This window comes from Xyrauchen texanus, chromosome 30 (genome assembly GCF_025860055.1).
Source record: "Xyrauchen texanus isolate HMW12.3.18 chromosome 30, RBS_HiC_50CHRs, whole genome shotgun sequence".
NCBI classification, from domain to species: Eukaryota; Metazoa; Chordata; class Actinopteri; order Cypriniformes; family Catostomidae; genus Xyrauchen; species Xyrauchen texanus.
The window spans coordinates 454,029-476,791 of record NC_068305.1 but is presented as its reverse complement, the minus strand read 5'-3'; the positions used below and the strand labels follow the sequence as shown (position 1 = coordinate 476,791).

The following is a 22,763-nucleotide window of genomic DNA, read 5'->3' as shown; positions in this document are numbered from 1 at the left end:
ACCCTTGCAGCAGGTGTCCCGTCGCGTTCTGGTTACAACCGACGCCTCCAAATTGGGTTGGGGCGCCGTGTGCAATGGGTGCGCAAGCGCAGGCTGGTGGAACCGGGGCCCGCTGCGCTGGCACATCAACTGTTCGGACTCCCCCTGTGTGTAAAACCACGGTTCTGTCCCCTCACGAGTTGACTCCGTGTTTCCCTTAGGCAGTTACAGCTGCTCGATTACCGTGCTGTATGCTTCCCCCCTCTGCGAGGCTGGATCTACCACCGCACTACTTTTCCGCATAAGACCTAAGTATAGGCCATGCGATGTATTTGCCACTCAATATTTGCCTCCCCTCCCGGTTAGGTGTGGCCTCCGCAGGGTCTTCTCCGCCCTAATAAGGGCTAAGACCCCCTTCCTTCAATACGTGTAAGGGCCCCGGCCGTAGTTGCTCTATGCGAGAAACATAGAGAGAAAAGAGGCCCAGCCAGGCTGGCCCGTTCCCATGTTGGCAGCCATCACCTTGTTCCCCCCTCCAGGGTAACAATAAGGAATCCAGATGGCTTAAAATGGGGCATTGGGGAAGGGTACGTGCAGCCTGATACAGTTGGTCGTTCTGCACGTAGGAATACCTGCTCGCTCCTGTATCAGCAGATAACATACACGGCTCAGCGCATGGCTCTTTTTAAGTGGACCCCTAGTGTCGCTTCTCTGACACAACGTGGAGAGAGCGACAGAAGGGGAACGTCTAGGTTACGTATGTAACCTCCGTTCCCCGATGGAGGGAACGAGACGTTGTGTCTCCCCTGCCACATCGCTGAGCCGAGCCACTGTTGTGGCCGGACCATTTCCGGCTCCTCAGAAAAATCCTGAATGAACTCCCGTATTTGCGCCGCTTAAATACCCGTATGTCCGGGGGCGGGACATGCAAATACTGGTTGCCAACTCTCATTGGCCTTTTTTCATAGTTCAGAGGTGAATACCGGCGCTCAAGAGAGACCCCTAGTGTTGCTTCTCTGACACAACGTCTCGTTCCCTCCATCGGGGAACGGAGGTTACATACGTAACCTAGACGTTTTCAATCTCATGTTAAGACCTGAAGAAATTCTGCCACAGCTCAATTTAGTTCAAGCAAAACAAATAAACAAGGGATTTGCTGCGGTAGTTCAGTTGGTCTGAGTTCCAGATCTGGCATCTAACATTGATTTGGTATTTGGGTCAGGGCAACTCAATAGGCACAATTTAGGCCACTGATATCCAACCCCAGTTTTATTTCTAAGGTATTCTGAGTCGTAAATTAATGTAGATAAATGTTCACAGGAAAAAAAAACATTTTGGCCAAAGTATGAAATATGTGGACATCCCTGTCTTTTAAACTGCTTTGGCTTTTTCAGCTACACCCTTTACAAACAGGTGCGTAAATGAATTTGGTTATGCAATCCCTCAAAAACAAACGTTTTTAGAAGAATGGGATGTACCTTTACAGTTCTAGCATGACAATGTGAACAAAGCAAGGTTCATAAATATATTATTTACTTAGTTTGATTTGAAAAAAACCTGACTGGCCTTCACAAAGCCCAGACCTGAACACCTGACTGTCAGCCAGACCCCTTCAACCAACATCAATCCCAGACCTCACCGATACTCTTGTCTGAATGGGAGTAAATCCCTACAAATAAATATAACATATTATTTATACTGTATAATAAGCCAACATTGTTAGTTTTATTTCCATCACTGGTTTTCGAGGTGTGGTGCGAGCTCAAGGTGATTGTCTGTGTTCCACGACTGTTAGAGGATCCTTGAATTATGTATAACGTGCGAGTAAGCGCATCAGGTAGAGTTTATGGTGCCCTCCTAGGGTAGGACGGTGCCCCATGAAGATAGCGTAATATGCGTATAGGAAGCGGCAGTACTGGTTCGATTTCATGAAAGCGTAAGCGTAGTTCTAGCAGGAATATTTTGGGATTCATTCTATCAGGCATCTCATCCAATCACAATAGATTGTGCAGAGCTGTCTCACATCGTTCACATACCTCCATCGTTTTCAGTCACTCGCATGTGAGGGACACACATCACGTTACACACTACACCTCGCTTCTGCAAGCAACAGTCGCTTCATGTTGCATGATCACTCACCTTGTTTTTCATGCTCTTCACTAGCTGGTCTCCAACAGGAAAATACGCTAAGTTCTCAGTGTTTTCTTTTTGGGGGAACCATCGGCAATGCATATAGCTGGTGGTAGATGGGGTTTTGGGCTTTCTGCTTCCAATGTTCTCAATTCTCTGTTCATCATTTGTCTTCCAATGCATCAATATCGCTTTCAAGTGGCAATATTTCATTTTACTAGAGCACTCGGTTCTCACCGATCATGTTATTGTGTGTTCTGCAGTGCAGCGACTGTCACACGGGTATCTGAGCTCGAGTTCACATTTCTATGTTACCACAGTGTTGCATGCCTGAGCTTTCTCCCGTTAGGGATTCAGGCTCCAGGCGGCCGTGAGGAACCAATCTTTGGTTCACAAATGTTGATCTGTTTATTCAGTGTTTGCATGCTTACGTTTACCTCTCATAGGGGAATCAAGATCCAATATTCATGCACAGCACTCAGCGTACAGTAGAGCTGGTCAACCGGCGGACCACGGGCCAAATCCGGCCCGCCAATTATCTTTGTCTGGCGCTCCAACAGATTTTTGATAACATTGCCTCACCATCTGAAATACCAGAGCACTCTCTTTGCAAAACTCAGCATTCATAGGCACGGGCCTCAACAATCAGTGGTGAATTTAACAACGCTCAATGGTGCATACAACAGCTTTCAACCATCATCAGTTGCCCAGACCGAAGCGCATGTTCAAGCTTTTCTGGTGATAGTTCAGTTACACTTTTTGTTAAACATGGATCGCACCGTTTAGGTGAGCATTTGATGTCTTTTTCAACCAAATGTATTTATATAAATTGCTTTGTTGAGTGGAGTGCGGTCAAATCTACAGATGTAAAAAATTATCGTCGCAGTTGTTACAAAAATGTTGTCAGTACATAAGTACATGGGCAAAAAAAGAGAAATGGATGAACATTCAAAAGAAAATGCACTTAAATGTTTGTCAAACGGGGCGCCTCGTCAGTTCAAGGTAGGTAGTGTTCGTAAAAAAGTGATAATGTGAAACTGAACCTGCAAATATCCTGATTATATTTGGTTTTATACAGCTGTGAGTCAGCTCTCTTAATCACGAACAGCATCAACTCAGTTTGTTCTTCTTTAGCCAATGATTATATATATATCTATACTCACAAATATCTGGCTCCAGCACTGACTATTGTGGGCAAATTCACAATATTTGTTTTACAAAAATAAAATTGCATTTCAATGCATTCTAAAGTAAACATGACATTTCTAAATTGCCAATGTTTTCATATTTAGGTTGATATTGTGAGAGGGCTTTAGCAGATCTAAATGTTCCTCATCAGTTATCACAATTTGTAAACAATAGCCCTGAAAATGTTAAATTTATTGTTTGAAAATGTTTTTATTTCTCTGAAATAAGGCAATAAAGGATAGATTGCTATAGCCCAGTATAACCCACACACTTTACAATTAGTAGCAGTAATATTAATTTAGCTAAAATGCACTGACAACAAGCTTTTACAGGAGATCTCAATTACAATTTGGCTTTTTTTAAATTAACATCAACATTTCTGATTAAAATGTGTAGGAATATACATTATTGTGGCAGCGGGGGCGTGGTCAAGCGCCCGTCCGGGAGAGGAAAGCGGTAAGGACGCTTACACCTGAGCTAAATTATGCCTAACACCTGTCTCTAATTCCAGTGAGCACGAGGAGAGCGGCATAAAAGCAGACACAGAGCCTCCAGTCAGAGAGGGAGAAGACAAGCAAACTCAGTGTTTGACATTGTATTGTGTGTGATAGTAATACTGTGAGAAACAAAGGGAATTAATAAGCTTACCTTGTGGTGAAGACCTGTTTCCTGTCATACTTCCTGTGAGGAGTATTACAATTATGTATAAGGAATGATTTTCACATACTCATGTTAAATGATCCTGTGGTAAGTGATTTTTTATTAGAAGCTTTGTACACGCCTTACAGTTAGACAGGCAGTTGAAATATCTTCAATACACAGCAATTGGGAGAGACACAGAGGCTTCAAGGGAGAGAACCAGCACACTTTTGGGGCTTTTCCACTGCAAGATACAGCTCGACTCAACTCGACTCTGCTTGCTTTTTTGGGGTTTTCCACTGTGGATAGTGCTTAGTACCTCACACTTTTTTAGTACCACAAGGTTCCAAGCGAGCCGAGCCGATACTAAATGTGATGTCAAAATCCTGCAGATCACTGATTGGTCAGAGAGAATCGCCACTACCGGCATCTCTGGATTTCCGACAAGAGACATCAACCCGCTAGTTTTAAATTTAGCAACAGCGATAGCTATCATTCGCGACTTTTGAATTGTAAAAAGAAATGGATGTGCACAAAAGCACGCCGTGGTAAATAAATGAGGTGCAGACGGACCAATCGTTAGACACGAACAAAACGAAAAAGTCTTTTAGGAAGAGTCTCAGCTACCGGACTTACCAACAGTGTAGGGAAAAGTAAAAAAATAAAAGAAAAGTGAAGACAGAACCATCAAGGAAAAGTGGAAGTGGTTCGACCAAATGGACGCTATCTAAACTAGCGAGCAATGGTAGGGAGAGTGCCCAGGACTGGATCCACGATGGAGGATGGTACGTTTTCTTATGTTAACTCTATACTCTTCTTGAAAGCTTCACTTTATTTAGCTGACCAGCTACTGGAAAGCTTCTAAAACAACCAGACCAATTTAACTGTTACACTTGAGTAAAATCATCATGCAACAACTGCTTTATGCAGCACAATGAGCTAGTAGCTAACAGCTAGCGGTCGTGTTATTGTTTTGGTCAGTTTGTGTGTGTTTAAGATGATGTCATGCCAGTAGAGGTGGCACAACTATGACGATTACCCTTTAATCCCACCCATATTGAGGTGGCACTAAACTGCAATGGAAATGTAATAACATTTTTTATCTAAGTAAAGCGAGTTGAGTCGAATCGAACCGTAACGTGCAGTGGAAAAGTGCCATTTGATCGCGCACTGGAGAGAACCATCACCTTAAATATTCCACAATATTTCACAAGTTAAAAACAATTTATAATATTGAAATATGACATAACTTGGGCATAAATTGTTAGTAGGCTATTTTTGTCATAGCATTATAAGAGTTGTATGATCATTAGTTATGGTATCAGTTATGATTTTCAGTTCTAAAATAACCAAATAACTTTTATTTTTCTTATTAAAGTTGCTCTTGTTCTATAAATGGCGACAACAGGAGGACAATGCAAGTAGGGATGGACCGATCTGATACCTGGATCGCTATCGACTCCAATACTGAAGCTTTTAGACGGATCGGGTATCGGTCTGATGAGCCCGATCCAAATCCGATACTGTGTGTTAGTCATGTTCCTTTCTGTCAAGCTCCAAAAATGACATAAAAGAACCATAAAAACACCATTAAATTTGTTAATTTATTCAAAGCAACTTAGCTCTGTGAATCACAAAAGACTGTGTTTAATAAGTAAATATATAGTATACGCAGCTCCGCTCTGTTGACACACACACATAAGCACGCACAAGCTGGTGATGCACGCTATTTTCAGCCTTCACACGGTGTGTAATATTTGATCGCTACTCATGAACAACAGCTCAGATGTAGATGCTCAATAGTTTGGTTCAATTATAATCAGGGTTGGGAGGGTTACTTTTGATATGTATTCCACTACAGATTACAGAATACATGCTGTAAAATATCATTTGTAATGTATTCCGTTAGATTACTTAAGGTCAGTAATGTAATCTTAATACTTTGGATTACTTCTTCAGCACTGGTAGATTTTTTCACTTGTTTTGACTATTAAAAACTCTGTCAGTACAGTAAGACAAAAAATACTGTAATGTTAAAAATACATTCTCTGAAAAACCCAAATATCTTATGCAGTGTTGCTTCTAAAATAAGATAAAACTAAATGATCTTGTTTTAAGGATTGTTTTATATTTTTACAGGAAAACAATACAAACATTATTATCCAGAATATTATTTTTGCTCTAATATCAAAGATCTTATTAGAAAAAAGAAATTATGATCCAATGTGAATTTTCTAGATAACATGATCATGTCTGGTAACATGTGCATGTAAACTGACTAGAAATAGCATTTTAGCTTAGCATAAAACTGACAATTTACACAAGGTTTATTTCTATTTCTTCTGCTCCAAACATACTTCTCTGTCTGCTCGTATGAATGTGACGCATCATCAGAAAGTGTTTCACCGCTGTTCAAATGCACTTTGGATCACATAATTTAAATGTATAAATGTTTTCCATCTCAAAGAACTAAATATTAAATGAAACAAATGACAATAAAATGCAAATTAATCTCTTCAGTAATCAAAATACTTCTTGAATGTAACTGTATTCTAATTACCCAGCAGCGTCTCTACTTTCTTCGAAGGCTGAGGAAAGCACATCTCCCATCCCCCATCCTCACTACATTCTATAGTGGGACTATTGAGAGCATCCTGAGATGACCCCACACACCCCTCACACAAACTCTTTACCCTCCTGCCGTCTGGCTAGAGGTACCGAAGCATTCAGGCCTTCACGGCCAGACTGTGTAACGGCTTCTTCCCCCAAGCCATCAGACTCCTCAATACTCAGAGACTGGTTTGACACACACACACACACACACACACACACGTGTACACCACATGTCCAGAGTTCCACTTTAATTCATTGTCACTTTATACCTGGCTGCTACCTCAATAACTGCTTTGTCTATAGAACACTATTTCATAGTATGTCATGTTTACATTTAGCATTTTAGAAAGTGTCATCTTTCTGCACTACTCATTACAAATGTGTACTGGTCAGCGCTGCACTGTCTCTCTCTGTGCCTATTGTCCTGTTCCTTTTAGTAATTAATTGTACTGTCCCATTCTTTTTGCACACGTTTGCACGTGCACTTTATGTAGAAATATGATTTAGTCTGTGTAGTCTCATGTGGTCTGTGTTCTGTCCTATGTTTTTTTATGTAGCACCATTACTGTTGGATTAAAAATTCTAAAAGACAACAACAATAATAATGATTTATTATAATTATCATTTGTTTACAAATGACAGCAATTTTTAAATTGAATGGGTTCCAAAAAAGAACTGTGTGAATGAAAAGTGCACTGATGTCTTACAACTAAATTGAACAAAGAGATCTGAATCCTTTAATGTCCAGATACAATCTGAAAAAAATGTTGCAGAGAAAACTGGTTTCTTTCCTACCGAAGACTTGAAGACTGGAACGTCTAGGTTACGTATGTAACCGCCGTTCCCTGATGGAGGGAACGAGACGTTGTGTCGAAGAAGCGACACTAGGGGTCTCTCTTGAGCGCCGAATATACCTCTGATCTATGAAAAAAGGCCAATGAGAAGTAGGCAGACAGTATTTGCATACCCGGACATACGGGTATAAAAGCGGGCAAATACGTCGAGATCATTCAGGATTTTTCTGAGGAGCCGGAAATGGTCCAGCCACCATAGTGGCTCGGCTCAGTGACGTGGCCGGGAGGACACAACCAAGTACATACGTAACCTAGACGTTCCCCATCTGTTGCTCACTTCGACGTTGTGTGGCAAAATACATCACATGGGCCACTCAAGTCACAGGTGGGAAAATGGCTTGGTGGTAGATCCAGCCTCAAGAAGGGGGGAGTGCTATAACACGGCGACCGGAGGGCAGCTGGAACTGTGAAGACGTTGTCCTACAGGCCTTGGAGGGGAGCACAGGGGTGGTAGGGTTCTTTGGGCACAGGTGGAGCGCAACAGCCCTGTCCACCTGGGGAATTGCCGTGTACCCGTGGGCCGCTCCGCCATCGAGGGTAGCAAGAGCGGATGAGCGGGTGGCTTTGTGACGTGTGGAGAAGGGTGCCCTCCATGAAGATGTCAGCTCATCATGCACTTCCGTGAAAAACGGGACAAGGGGGGGTGCGGCTGTGAGCGGCGCGGAGGCACCAGGAACCATTCATCCAAACGCGATGGCTGTGGGGAGGACGGAGGGTTCCAGTCCAGCCCCACGCTGGTGGCAGCCCGGGCAAGCATACCGGACATCTGCGCATCAGCCTCAGCCTGGGCGTGGTGGCCCAAAGGCGGCAGCCCAGGGGACTCATCTACCTCGAGCTCCAGAGGATAGGTAGGCTGGATGTGAGGCGAGCCGCTGTTGCCTCGAGCTTGGCGGGAGTCAATGAGCGTGCCAGGGGGTGGGTGGTCTGAGGGGGCGTACCCGGTGGAGCTGCACCCGCTGCCATCCCCAGATCGCCTCCATCTCCAGCCGCATCGTCTGCCATACCGTTGGAAAAAGGAGCAATGCGTTGCTATGGTCATGCTCTCGCAGTGAGAACATGAACCATCTACAAACGCTGCCTTAGTGTGATCGCAGCCCAGACACACGAGACAACGCCTGTGGCCGTCTGAAGCGGAGAGCACTCTATCGCATCTTTAAAGGCATCTTTAAAAAGACGCGTCCTGAAATGGACATTTAACGCCGCTTTGCAAAGAGCTCTTTTAGAGGAAAATACTCTTTTATAGAGAAAATCACTCTTTTAAATAAACTCTTTTACATTTTTTGCACTGTTGAAGCGCCCAGAAGCAAACTGCACTGCTATGCAGAGAAGGAGAAAGCCACTGAAGTGCGCCGTAGATCCAACAGCAGCGTCTGAGGAACAGAAACGGGTGTGTAACTCTCAGCTGACTGCATACACGACCATCGGCTCCGAAGAAAATTTCTGAATGAACTCGACTTATTTCCCCGCTTTATACCCGTATGTCCTAGGCGGGGTATGCAAATACTGTCTGCCTACTTCTCATTGGCCTTTTTTTCATAGATTAGAGGTATATTCGGCGCTCAAGAGAGACCTCTAGTGTCGCTTCTTCGACACAACGTTGAAGCGAGCGACAGACGGGGAATTACTGTTCGATATTCTAAACTGATTATGCAAAAAAACAACACTGGTATCGGATCGGAATCAGCAGATACGGAGATTTCAGATATCAGAATGCAATAGAGATACGCACAGTTTCATTTCTCATCATCATCGTTACTCTAATGCAGCACTGAACAGCAAAGAACGCTGTATGTGCTGCATACAGTCATTAACACAAGGTGAACATTGACGTGCCCTACTGTAAACACATTTACTTTGTGTTCTGCTTTTACAGACTGAGGGACAACTCAAAATGATTTTCTATGGTAATTAACAGGATGCAATGTGTCGCTCAGAATCTTCCTTTACTTAAGTTGATTAAACATTTGTTTAGAGCATTAATGGAACTCACAGCAATTTCCCTGCAGGCAGACATGGAGATCCCAGTGCCTTCTATTTGTTTCAGTGCATACTCCTTCTCATCCTTCCTGAAAACACACAAACACAACATACTAAACATATTTGCACCAACAGTATACTATTAAAATAGTATTGCCACAATAATCAATAAATAATGAACTTAGTAACTAACAACAAATAATCATCAATTGTTAATTATTCATTTAATTACAATTGAATTGACATTAAATAATCAAATTAATAAACTATACAAATAAATAATACATATCAAATATTATTCTGAAATAATAATAGTAACAATGCAATTTAACTGCAATGAAAAGTTACATTGATACTGTTTTAACAACATTAAAGAAACATTTGAGCATACTGTGGGAATGCATTTAATGATCCACCTCAAACTACTGCACAAATAATGCGGCCCCAGAAATGAGTTGGAGAATTTTGATCACATTGGAAATGTCTCAGTGTCATTGTAAGATGGTAAAATATACTATATACTGCACAGTATAGATATCAAAACTGCAATCTGTATCATCCGCAAACAAACAACACTAGAGAATGAGTCCTATGAGAAGAGGACAGATTCAGTTGCAAAATGGACTGCTGTCGACTGTATATTGTATATATATATTGACTTTTAAAGCCACTTTTTGGATTGTCGAATTAATGCTTTACTTGTCTGCCACAATAATGTATTATATTTGAATCTATATAGTGTAATAAGTGTATATCTATAAGCGTATATTAGAGGTCAACTGATAGTGGATAGTATTATAACAGATTATAACCAATTAATCGACCGATAGTTTTTAAAACTGATATATAGAATGTTAAAAAAATGTGAAATATTTTCTTAATATGACTGCACAAAGAAGATAACCACATATGCTTAACCAAAATGCGAAAATAATAATACTAAACTTTTTGGCTCACCTTGGGAAGTTTTCCCAAGGTCACTAGCCACTCAGCATTTTCACTAGCCAAAATGCCCCACCTCACAAAAAGTGATGGACACGGGAGACTATAACTGCATGCATTTCTTTGGACGTTTTATTTCAACAGGAATGATAGGAGTTCAGCAGGACACAGGCATAGACAAACGTCAGTTAGAACAGGAGTTGGACAGAACTGAAGGAAAATGTGTCAATCATTTTTCAATAGTTCATGGAAGTTTCAACCCTTTCAAAGTGTACATGCCTATGAAAGTATACCATTGTTTAACAGTGGCAAAGGCCATTAGGTAAGACCATGTGTGGCTTCACATTACTGTGGTTATGTTAGTGTTGATCGTCTTTCCTAAAAAATAAATTGTAGAGTTTATGAAAAAGCTATTAGCCTAAACGCATATAGAAACCTTTAACTGCAACTTTCAAATCTGAAGCCTAATAAAAATAATCTCTAATAGATTTCATATTAATCATTCAAGTTACCAGCATTAAAAAATATATCATTTATTAAGGATGATGATGTGTATTTTAAAAACTGATCAAAAACTGATGATGTATTTGTCTCCTCTTTACCTTGTCAGTGCTGTTTATAATGTATGTGCTGTCTAGCAGTTTGCGAGATTTGACTTCCTCCATATAACACTTTATACTAGAATGTTCTCAGAAGAATTCAAAGGGGTCACATAAGATTTGTGTTTTCCACCGGCCGTTGCAACATCAAGTGAAGCGTGACTGAATCATGCAAGTATCACTCTGTGCTGTCCCAGAACTCTGGTTCTTTCTCTGGAGCGAGCTGGTGTGCGCTGTGGCGGTTCATGCGAAAGCTCGCTTCTTTTGCCCCGCACAGATGTGTAAGATATGGGAGCCACGAATACAACTGAATTTCCAATTCGCCCAACATTTACAGAATCTTCGATGTAGAAATAACCTTGAAAAAACTTCACCTGGCGAAGACGAATTTTACCCGCATTTGGCAAGTTAGCGGGTGTTAATTTCAAACCCTGTACATGCTTACAAAACCCTTCATCTGGAGGAATAATTACAAAAATTATAATATCAGCTTCTAATGGTATAGATTTTTTGCAGATAATCAAAAAGGCACAATGTTCAAGGTTTAAGGAAATTAACCTACAAATGGCTTAATTAAAGTTAACTGCACATCAAGCTAAGATAAAATATTTAGACTGAATATTGCTCATTTATTATTATTTCCGAAAGAAATATATGTACGGTGGCTCAGTGGTTAGTATTGTCACCTCACAGCAAAAAGGTCCTGGATTTGAGTCCCGGCTCAACTCCACGGGGACAAATGCTAGGAAAGAGAGAGAGAGAGTGCTTGTTTGCTATCTGTGTCTTGAATATGGATTGTTTCATTCTCTCAGCAGGCAATGCTCCTTTCAACTCCTTTTTGATGCGATTTTTCAGCAATGGTCAAGTGAAATGTTGAATATATTCATTGAAAAGACTGAATGACTAAATGAATGCCAGAATACTTCAGCGCAAAAACCTGTTGCATTCACAAACCACATGCAATCTAATTCAGTGCGCTGGGTTTTAAGTATCTAAATTAAGTTATTGTTATTCCTTTCTGTGCAAATATGCCTCCTTTCTACGCACATTAGGTTCATTATAGATTGCTCATCATTTGCAAACGTGTATGCCCCCAATACAACTTTTTCATACTAACTTATTTTAAGATCTTCAAATGAGATATAAAATAAAACAAAGGCATCTGAGTAAACATAAAATACAGTTTTCAAATATATATACATGGGCCCCTAGGCGTTTCAACAGCGCTTTTCTGTTTAAAAGAGTGTTTTCCCTCCTAAAATAATTAGATTTCTCTAAAATAGATTGTTTTCACTCATAAAAGAGCAATACACAAGCAGGCGTTGAAGGTCCTTTTCAGGACGCGTCTTTTAAAGATACCCTTCTGCCTCTGTGTAGTTCCTGGATGGAGTCGATATCTCTCCAAGACTGACGGCCACAGACGCTGCCTCGTGTGCCTCAGGATAAAGTGATCACACTGAGGTGGCATATGTGGATGGCTAATGTACTCACTGCGAGAACATGACCATGGCAGCGTTGCGGTCGTGACTCTCCTTCCTTAAGGTGAATGCCACTTAAGCCACACAAGACACGCTTTCTCAATGACCCCGTCTCCCAGCTTGGCTTCTTCGGCAACACTGTCGAGGACTTGGCTCAGCAGTTTTCGGCAGTGAAATGACAGAAGGAGGATATCTCTCACATCATGCCACGGCGTCGCCCCAGCGCACCCCTCGCTCCGCCTCCACCCATTCTCACTTTATCCTGAGACCGCGACCTGGCTACATGCCCAAGTTCCTATGACCCCCTTCAGGTATCAGGTTGTGAACCTGCAAGCGCTGCCCTGGGAGGAGGTAGACACAGCCCTTTCGTTGCTGTGTCCAGTACGTGCTTAGCTCACTGGGTCATTGACGCCATCTCTCTGGCTTACCAGACCAGGCCGTGCCCATCCCCTTGCGGGTTCGAGCACACTCATGAGAAGTGTGGCATTCTCGTGGGCACTGGCCAACGACACCTCCCTAGCAGACATCTGCAGAGCAGCGGGCTGGGCAACACCCAATACCTTTGCAAGATTTTACATCTCAGTGTTGAGTCAGACTCGTCCCATGCTTTGTCAGGTCCGAGCCGGTAGGACTTGGTAATGCAGAACAGCCGACCGGGTGTTCCGATGGCACCCAGCGCCCTTCAACAAGTTGATCCAGTGCGCTTTCTCTCCCAGGTTAGCCACTAAGCGTTGCTTCCTGGATGTTCTCCCTCCCTAGCCTGCAAATTAAGCGGAGCAATTTGTGACCAGACCCACTACGAGCCACAAGTGTTCTGTACTGGGGTAGGGCTCCACAGGCTTAATTCCCTCTTCAGGTAACTCCCTGTGATGTATTTTCCACTGTACGGTCCCCCAGTCCTTGGACCCGCGTCTCCCTTGGGCAGTCCCACTGCCCCCGGTGGCCGTGTTTGTAAGGCTCCTGCCTCATCAGGCAGAACCTACCACCGCGCCACTCACACGTGTGGCTTTATAAGCCACGTGGTGTATTAGCAACATATCACCTCCCCCTATTCTGGGCAGGATATGGCCTCCACAGGGTCTTTTCCCCCTGAAAGAATAGGATCGGGAAAGACCGCCTTACACGATGCATTTCATAGCATTAAGATCCAGCCACTTCATACTCTATGTGAGAGACATAGAGAGAGAAAAGACCAGGGGCTCCCATGCTGGTTATGTAGCACCTGTTCGCCCCTCAGGAGTGCTGGGAACCTAATGTCTTTATATGACACCTTTTCTGGGGCATTGGGGAGGGTTACGTTTCTTCTAGCATGCAGCAGCCTGCTTGCTCCTGTGTCAGCAGTTCACGTAACACGGGCTAGTGCATGGCGCTTTTGAACGGGACCCCTTGTGTCACTTCATTCAACACAATGTCGAGTGAGTGCCAGAAGGGGAACATCACGGGTACTGTTGTAACCTCCGTTCCCTGAGGGAGGGAACGAGACGTTGTGTCCCTTCTGCCATGGCACTAGAGCTACCAATGTAAACGGTCGTACCTTATTCTTGGCTCCTCAGTGCAAAAACCTGACATTCAAATTCTGTCTGCCAATTTCTCATTGGCCTTTTCTCAAGTTCAGAGGTACACAAGGCTCACAAGAAAGACCACTTGTGTCACTTCATTCGACACAACATCTCGTTCCTTCCCTCAGGGAACGGAGGTTACAACAGTACCCGTGACGTTCAGCCACATGGGAGGGTTTTCATGCATGAACTGCCCGTTTAAGGTCCTGCCACAGCATCTCAATTGGGTTCAAGTCAGGATTTTGACTAGGCCACTCCAAAACTTTATTTTTGCTTCTTTTGAGTCATTAAGAGGGGGACTTCCTCCTATGCTTTGGATCATTTTAGCAAAGCATCCCCACACCATCACACTACCACCACCATGCTTGACCGTAGATATGATGTTGTTTTTTTGCAATTCTGTGTTTGATTTATGCCAAATGTAACGGGACCCGTCTTTCAAACAGTTCCACTTTTGACTTTCCACAGAACATTTTCCCAAAAGGTTTGAGGAGCATCAAGGTGTGTTTTGTAAAATTCAGATGAGCCTTAATGTTCTTCTCCACTATCTTTCTGATAGTGGAGTCATGAACAGTGACCTTTATTGATGCAAGAGAGGCCTGCAGTTCCTTGGATGTTGTCCTTGGCTTATTGGATGAGTCGTCACTGTGATCTTGGAGGAATTTTAGAAGGTCGGTCACTTCTGGGAAGATTCACTACTGTGCTAAGTTTTCTTCATTTGGAGATAATGGCTCTCATTGGGGTTCTTTGGAGTCTCAGAGTCTTTGAAATGGCTTTGTACCCCTTCCCAGTCTGATGTATTTCAGTCTTCTTTCCTCATCATTTCTGGAATTTCTTTCGGCTTTGGCATAGTGTGCTACTGGGTGAGACCTTTTAGACAACTTCCTGCAGCTGTAAAAGTTGTATTAAGTGTTGATTTGATTGAACGGGGTTGGCAGTTATCAGGTCTGAGTGTGTCCAGCTGAACCTTATTATGAATGCAGATTTATAGATTTGAGGATTTAGTAACTAAGTAGGCAAATACTTTTTCACACATGCCCAGTTGGTATTGGTTAACTGTTTTGGCTTCAATAAATAACATTATCATTAAAAAACTGTATTTTGTGTTTACTCAGATTGCCTTTTTTATGTTAGAATTTGTTTGCATTTTTTAAACAATTTAGTATGAGATTTACACAAAAAAGATGGGGTCAAATACTTTTCCACAGCACTGTATTTACCCAGTGGCAGTAAAATGAATTTTACTCATAAGAGATGTTTGTGTACATTTTCCAGCAATCATGCCAGCAGTAATTAATCAAATGATGATAAAATTATGGAGAAGACCTGTCATATATCCAGATGTGCAGTGTACTCAAGAGCAATTTGGGCATGTTAAAGAGATGATTCAGGTGTCTAGATCATCACAATAGTGGAGTGATGCTTAACAGTTCAGATTGTGGAATTCTGTTGAATCCTCCACTATAGGCTAGCACACAGAACTGGCACATAAAATCAGAATTGCACGTGCAAGTTGTGTTCATCAGTGATTTTGTGTTTATTAAGTTTAAGAACATTTGTGGTGTTTCTTTTTCCCTGTCAGCTCACATTTCACATCTCCAGAGGACCAGAACTTGATAATCATACCATTCATTACCAAGAAAATGTTCACCATTGTATAATAAAGACTGTTAAATAGTATTATCAGACTGCACTTCTGATTAGTCAAATCATTTGAATGATCTCAATATCGATTTTTAATTCCAAGATTGATCTTTTGCTCTACGTGAAACCATTTTCAATGTGAGTAAATCACTTGCATACACAACCAAATTTTGCTCTATGTGACTAAAAATGTCTGTGATTAGCCACTGGCTGGTAAATGTTCAGCTTTCACTCTGTGATTGTGTAGTATATTGGTGAAGAAGTTCAGCAACAAGATCCTTTCACTGTGTGTTGAGAGTTAAAGTTTGGTTTGACTTGTTCTGAGTGCTGTGTATCCAAAGACGAGATCCATGCAATCCATTTGACATTGAATATTATACAGTCTCTTAAATAAGATCACAACAATTTCCTGGATAGGTTTGAGAATTATGCTGGCATCTATGGACAGGCATTAGCATATTTTAGGTCCTATTTATCTGACTTTGTGTAAAGGAGTTTTCAGATCTAGGAGAAGTAAAGTATGGAGTGCCACAGGGCTCAGTATTAGGTACTCTGCTTTTGTCCTTGTATATGCTTCCCATGGGACAAGTTTTCACTGTTATGAAAACTTTCGCCGTGATTTCAAATGGAAACAATGGATTCCTAATAAGCCATTCACACCTGTAGCGAAATTAAGCCAGAATCACGTGCCGACAAACCAACGCTTTTTCTTATCAGGAAGACTCGCAGACTTGAGTCAAATTTAAGATGACGTTTATTTGATGAATATAAAAACAGAAATGTAATGTCTCTCTTTGGAGTAAGCCCCGTCTGGTGGTCCAAAGAAGTTGTACTCTGAACCTTCATCATGTATTCCATATAGCTGCATTTTTTTGCCTGTGCATTTAATGTTGTGGGAGTTCTCTTATATTTCTAATTTAACACATATTGTGGCATATTTTCCTTTAAATCACCTTTTTTAATAAACACCTCAAAGGATCTTAAAGGAATAATTCACACAATAATAAAAAAATCCTCTCATTATTCACTTACCCTGATGCCATCCCTGATGTGTATGACTTTCTTTCTGATGCATCAACTGCTGGCAGGAAGCGCTTTTAAAAGTTAATAACATTTTAATGATCAATTCATTTTTTTACACAAACCTATCGATTTGCTTCAGAAGACATTCATTGATCAACTGGAGTCACGTGGATTATTTTATGCTGCCTAAATGTGACTTTTGTACAGTCAAATTGCTGGCACTCGTTTACTTGCATTATTACAGGACCTGACAGAGCTCAGATATTCTTCTAAAAATCTTTATTTGTGTGCTGTGATTTTAAACAAATGTACTTAACACAAGTATATAGAGAATGCCCTGCAGTGGTATGTGATCAGCATTTTTATCAGCAATAATTACGTTTTAACTATGGATGCAACAATATGAAATTTTTTGGCTGATATTTTATCATCAGATCCCTCTTTTGCTCAGGAATTGTATTTTAAAAATGTACAAAGACATACAAAAGCTTTTGTTCTAATAATAAGTAATTCCAATTGAGCAAGGATTGGATCTGTTGAACACATGACAGGAAAACATTTTAAAGAGAGCCGTAATGAAAGATAAATAGAAGATAAAGAGGAAAAAAAAAATATTGAAAAATAACAAAATATCATAGCATGATGCTTGATGTAAAAAAAGGGTTATTTTATACTTTTAAAACATTTTTGAACTTTTGTTTTTGCAGTTCAAAACAACACAACTCATATTTGACATGTTTCTACTGCATATAATAGAACATCACAAATTAATATCATGTTGGGCAGTTCCACGGAAATGTCAATTTTTTTAAAATAAAAATAAAGTTACCAAAGGAACAAAGCAGTCTTTTAAATTCTATAGTGGTGTAATGGATAATGGGAAATGTCGTCCATACCACTAGAAAGCACCATTTGTTAACACACAGAGCTGACTGAAGCACTAACTGAAGAGCTGTTGCAGCCTATTTTTAAACGCAGCCTTTCAATCTTTTGTAATCTCACAAGAATATATTGCGATTTCAAACTTAACTCAATCGTGCAGCCTTAACGGATATCATACGAATGTCTCAGAAGTCAAAGTTTGCTGTTTTAAAGCATTTGGATGGTTTTCAACATGTTAAGGTAAGTTCCGCTTTCACAAGTGTCACATAACAACGTTTTTTCCTCAATGTGAGAACAAGAAAGAATAAAAATAATATATAACTTTGTGATGAGGAGGAGGGCGGGTGTAATGATGAGCAGGTGAAGGCAGACGAGGGGCGAGGATCTAAATGCAGTGGGTCTTTATTTAAACAAGAATGACAACACGACAAACAGGAACAAAGGATATATCCACAATGGGAAAAATAAAACAAAAACACGGAAGACATTCACTAGGAAAACAGGCAAAACAAGCATCCACAAACATCAACGACCGACAGGGGAATGGAGAAACAGCAGGGTTTAAATACACAGACACAGGATGATCTGTCACGAACCCCGCTCCTCTGCCCCATCCCCGCTTCGTCGCACACACACTCACTCCTCAAGCTCGCACGCTCGTTCCGCCCCCTCAAGCTCGCACGCTCATTCCACCCCCCTCGAGCTCACGCTCGTTTTGCTCCCTCGAGCTCTCACGCTCGTTTTGCTCCCTCGAGATCTCCTGCTCGTTAGCAGGTCTCTCTCCTTGGGCTCACATGCACGCTCCTATGGCCAGAACATTATGACCACCTGCACTCGTCTCTATCACCCCTTTATTCGTTACACCTGTACTAGTCCCATCACCTGTCATTCGTTTCACCTGCACCACTCGTTTGTTCCTCTATAAATATCACAGCACATTCGTCTCCCGCGGGTTGGTTATTGTATTTAGTTTCCTGTGTCTTTGCCCCCGCTAGTCTCGTCTAGTTTTGATCTCCTCTTGAACTCCTCTTGTCCTCCTCTTAGCTTGCCAGCTCCCCTTGTTCCCCTGTCTTCGATCCCGTCTAGTTGTGCTTGTTTCCCGGCTTCGACCTCCCGCTCTCGTCCACTCTCTCCCGGATTTGCCCCTTTACTCTACGTTGATTCCCCGGCTTTTTGACCCCACGCTCCCCTTGACTACTCTTAACTGGTTTTGCCCTTGTTTTGTACTGTTGCCTGCTTTTATTGTAATAAAGCAGTTTTTTCTCCGACATTGTGACTGTCTCTACTTGTATTCGCTACAGAATAACCAACCTCACCGTAGACAGTCACAATGGAAACCGCTGAGGATTTCCACAGCTCATTAGAGCGGATCTACACGGCACTTTCCGCCCAGGGATCTACGGTCGGCCAACACGATCAAACAATCGCGGCTCAGGGACAGCAGATACAGGAGGTCCTGCAGACGGTACGTGCGATTTCTAATCAGTTTTTACCTGTTCCGCCTGTCCCTGTGTCCATTGATGTTCCCACTGTATTTCCCAGCGCCGCGAGCTTTCAAACCCCCAAGCGGTTTGACGGTTCGCCGGACGCTCACCTAGGGGTTTTGATGCAGGACAGCGTATATAGTACGAGAGACCCTACCCTTCATGTTATGGACCCAGTGGCCCAGCTCTTGGTTCTTCGTCAGGGGAACCAACCCATTGAGGCTTTTGTTGTTGATTTTTGTGCCCTGGCTAACCAGGTGAATTTTGATGAGGTGGCTCTAAAAGACATTTTTCAATTTGGACTGAATGAGCCAGCCTCATCATTCATGCCTGGTGGTCGTTGCTCTCTCAACCTGGCTCAGTTTATTGACCTCGCCCTACTGTACGCTGGTTCCTCGTTTACTGTGGGGGAGGCAGACACTGAACCAGCGCTCCATACCACGGCCCCCGTCTTGAAGCCTACCACGGCCCCCGTCTCGAAGCCTACCACGGCCCCCGTCTTGAAGCCTACCATGGCCTTGAAGCCTAACACGGCCCCCGTCTTGAAGCCTACCACGGCCCCCGTCTTGAAGCCTGACACGGCCCCAGTCCCGAGGCCTGTCACGGCCCCAGTCCCGAAGCCTGTCACGGCCCCAGTCCTGAAGCCTTACACGGCCCTAGCCCCGAAGCCTTACACGGCCCTAGCCCCGAAGCCTGACACGGCCCTAGCCCCGAAGCCTGACACGGCCCTAGCCCCCGAAGCCTGACACGGCCCTAGCCCCGAAGCCTTACACGGCCCCAGTCCCAAGGCCTGTCACGGCCCCAGTCCCGAAGCCTGTCACGGCCCCAGTCTCAAAGCCTGGCACGGCCAGTGAGTCAACGCCCATGCCTGCCACGGCCACAGAGCCAGCGCCCATGCCGCCACGGCCAACGAGCCAGCGCCCATGCCCGCCACGGCCAACGAGCCAGCGCCCATGCCCGCCACGGCCGGCGAGCCAGCGCCCATGTCTGCCATGGTCAGCAAGCCAGCGCCTGTAGCCTCGACCGCCCCAGAGCCAGAGCCTGTAGCCTCGACCGTCCCCATGGCCACGTCCCCTGTTGGCCGAAGACGTAAGAGAAGGAAGAGGGCCCCTTCTCCCCAGTCTCGTCTTGTGCTCAAGTCTTCAACGGCTCTGCCGGGTTCTGCTCCGCCCTCGGAGTCTTTCACGGCTCTGCCGGGTTCTGCTCCGCCCTCAGAGTCTTCAACGGCTCTGCCGGGTTCTGCTCCGCCCTCGGAGTCTTCCACGGCTCTGCCGGGTTCTGCTCCACCCTCTGAGTCTTCCACGGCTCTGCCGGGTTCTGCTCCGCCCTCAGAGTCTTCCACGACTCTGCCAGCCTCTGCTCCGCTCTCAGAGTCTTCCACGGCTCTGCCAGCCTCTGCTCGCCCCTCAGAGCCCTCGCGGGCTCCTCCTCTCGAGCCTCCTAAGGCTCCTCCTCTCGAGCCTCCCAGAGCTCTACCTCCCAAGCCCCCCAGGGTTCTGCCTTTCAAGTCTCTCGAGCCTCCCAGAGCTCTACCCCACGAGCCTCCCAAGGCTCCTCCTCCCAAGCCTCCCAGGGCTCCTCCTCTTGAGCCTCTCAGGGCTTCGCCTCTCGAGTCTCTCAGGGCTCCTCCCCCTCTCAAGCCTCTCAGGGCTTCCCCTCTCGAGTCTCTCAGGACTCCTCCTCCCCTCAAGCCTCTCAGGGCTTCTCCTCTCGAGTCTTTCAGGGCTCTACCTCCTTCCAAGCCTCTCAGGGCTTCTCCTCTCGAGACTTTCAGGGCTCCTCCTCCCCTCGAGCCTCTCAGGACTCCGTCCCTCGAGTCTCTCAGGGCTCCTCCTCCCCTCCGGCCTCTCGGGGCTTCGTCTCTTGAGTCTTCCAGGGCTCCTCCCCTCTCGAGCCTTCCAGGGGCCTACCTCTAGAGCCTCTCGAGTCTTCCAGGACCTGTTTCCCCAAGCCTCTCACGGCTCTACTCCTAGAGACTCTAGAGCTTCCTAGAGCTCCGCCTCCCGAGCCTCCTACGGCTCCACCTCCAGAGCCTTCTACGGCTCCACCTCCCGAGCCTCCCACGGCTCCACCTCCAGAGCCTCCCACAGCGCCACCTCCCTTGGCTCCACCTCCAGAGCCTTCCAGGCCTACCTCGCTAGAGCCTCTCACGGCGCCACCGTCATTGGCTCCACCTCCTGAGCCTTCCAGGCCTTCGCCCCTAAAGCCTCCTTCGGCTCCACCTCCAGAGCCTTCCAGGCCTCCACCTCTAGAGCCTCCTGCGGCACCACCTCCCTCTGCCCTGTCTCTTGGGCTCCCCATGGCGCCGCCTCCTCAGCCTCTCAGTTCCCCGCCTGCCGAGTCTCTCGCGGCTCCGTCTTCCAAGGCTCCGTCTCCCAAGTCCTCCATGGCTCCGCCTTTCACGGATCTTCCCTGGCCCACTGACCCTGTCCGGTGGCCCCCTGACACTCTCCCTGTCCTGTGGCCTCTTCCCTGGCCTCCTGACCCTGTTCCTGTCCGGTGGTCACCTTCCAGACCCCCGGACCCAGTCCCTGTCCTCCAGTCGCCTTCCAGACCCCCTGACCCAGCCTCTGCCCTATGGCTGCCCCCTAGATCTCCCGACCACCCGCCTGTCCACTATGTTCCCTTGAAACTGCCCATTGACCCCATGGACTGTCTCATTTCCCTCTGTGCCCCTTGGACTGCCCTCAATTTTGTTTGTGTGTTTTGTGGGTTGTCTGTTCAGGGTTTTTTTGTTTGTTGGGATCGTCCAGCACCACTTCCTCGCAACCGAGCACGGCCGTCAGGAGCCGTCCGTTTTAGAGGGGGGAGTACTGTCACGAACCCCGCTCCTCTGCCCCATCCCCGCTTCGTCGCACACACACTCACTCCTCAAGCTCGCGACGCTCGTTCCGCCCCTCGAGCTCGCACGCTCGTTCCGCCCCCCTCGAGCTCACGCTCGTTTTGCTCCCTTGAGCTCTCACGCTCGTTTTGCTCCCTCGAGATCTCCTGCTCGTTAGCAGGTCTCTCTCCTCGGGCTCACATGCACGCTCCTATGGCCAGAACATTATGACCACCTGCACTCGTCTCAATCACCCCTTTATTCGTTACACCTGTACTAGTCCCATCACCTGTCATTCGTTTCACCTGCACCACTCGTTTGTTCCTCTATAAATATCACAGCACATTCGTCTCCCGCGGGTTGGTTATTGTATTTAGTTTCCCGTGTCTTTGCCCCCGCTAGTCTCGTCTAGTTTTGATCTCCTCTTGAACTCCTCTTGTCCTCCTCTTAGCTTGCCAGCTCCCCTTGTTCCCCTGTCTTCGATCCCGTCTAGTTGTGCTTGTTTCCCGACTTCGACCTCCCGCTCTCGTTCACCACTCTCTCCCGGATTTGCCCCTTTACTCTACGTTGATTCCCCGGCTTTTTGACCCCACGCTCCCCTTGACTACTCTTAACTGGTTTTGCCCTTGTTTTGTACTGTTGCCTGCTTTTATTGTAATAAAGCAGTTTTTTCTCCGACATTGTGACTGTCTCTACTTGTATTCGCTACATGATCACAAACGACAATCAGGTGCGAACAATGACAGAGTGCTGGCAGTGATGAGATCCGGGAATTGTGGGAAGTGTAGTTTTAGACAAAGACAAGTGAAACACAGGGTGGACAACAAGGGAATCGTGACAGCGGGACCGAGCCGTGAGTGAGCACAGCCGGCCCCCAATCGGGCTAATCAGCCGAGGACAGTGATAAAGCCGAGGGGATGCGGCAGTTCGGGAGAAATAGAGGTACACGCA

General features: G+C 44.9%; 1 protein-coding gene across 1 annotated transcript in view; it reads right to left on the bottom strand.

The window, feature by feature from the left end:
• Positions 1 to 22,763, bottom strand: part of LOC127624116 (cyclin-dependent kinase 19-like) — a 115,317-nt gene that overhangs the window by 73,819 nt on the left and 18,735 nt on the right. Inside the window, 1 exon segment of the mRNA XM_052098784.1 lies at positions 9,394 to 9,469. Within this exon segment, the coding sequence (XP_051954744.1) occupies positions 9,394 to 9,469 (76 nt within the window).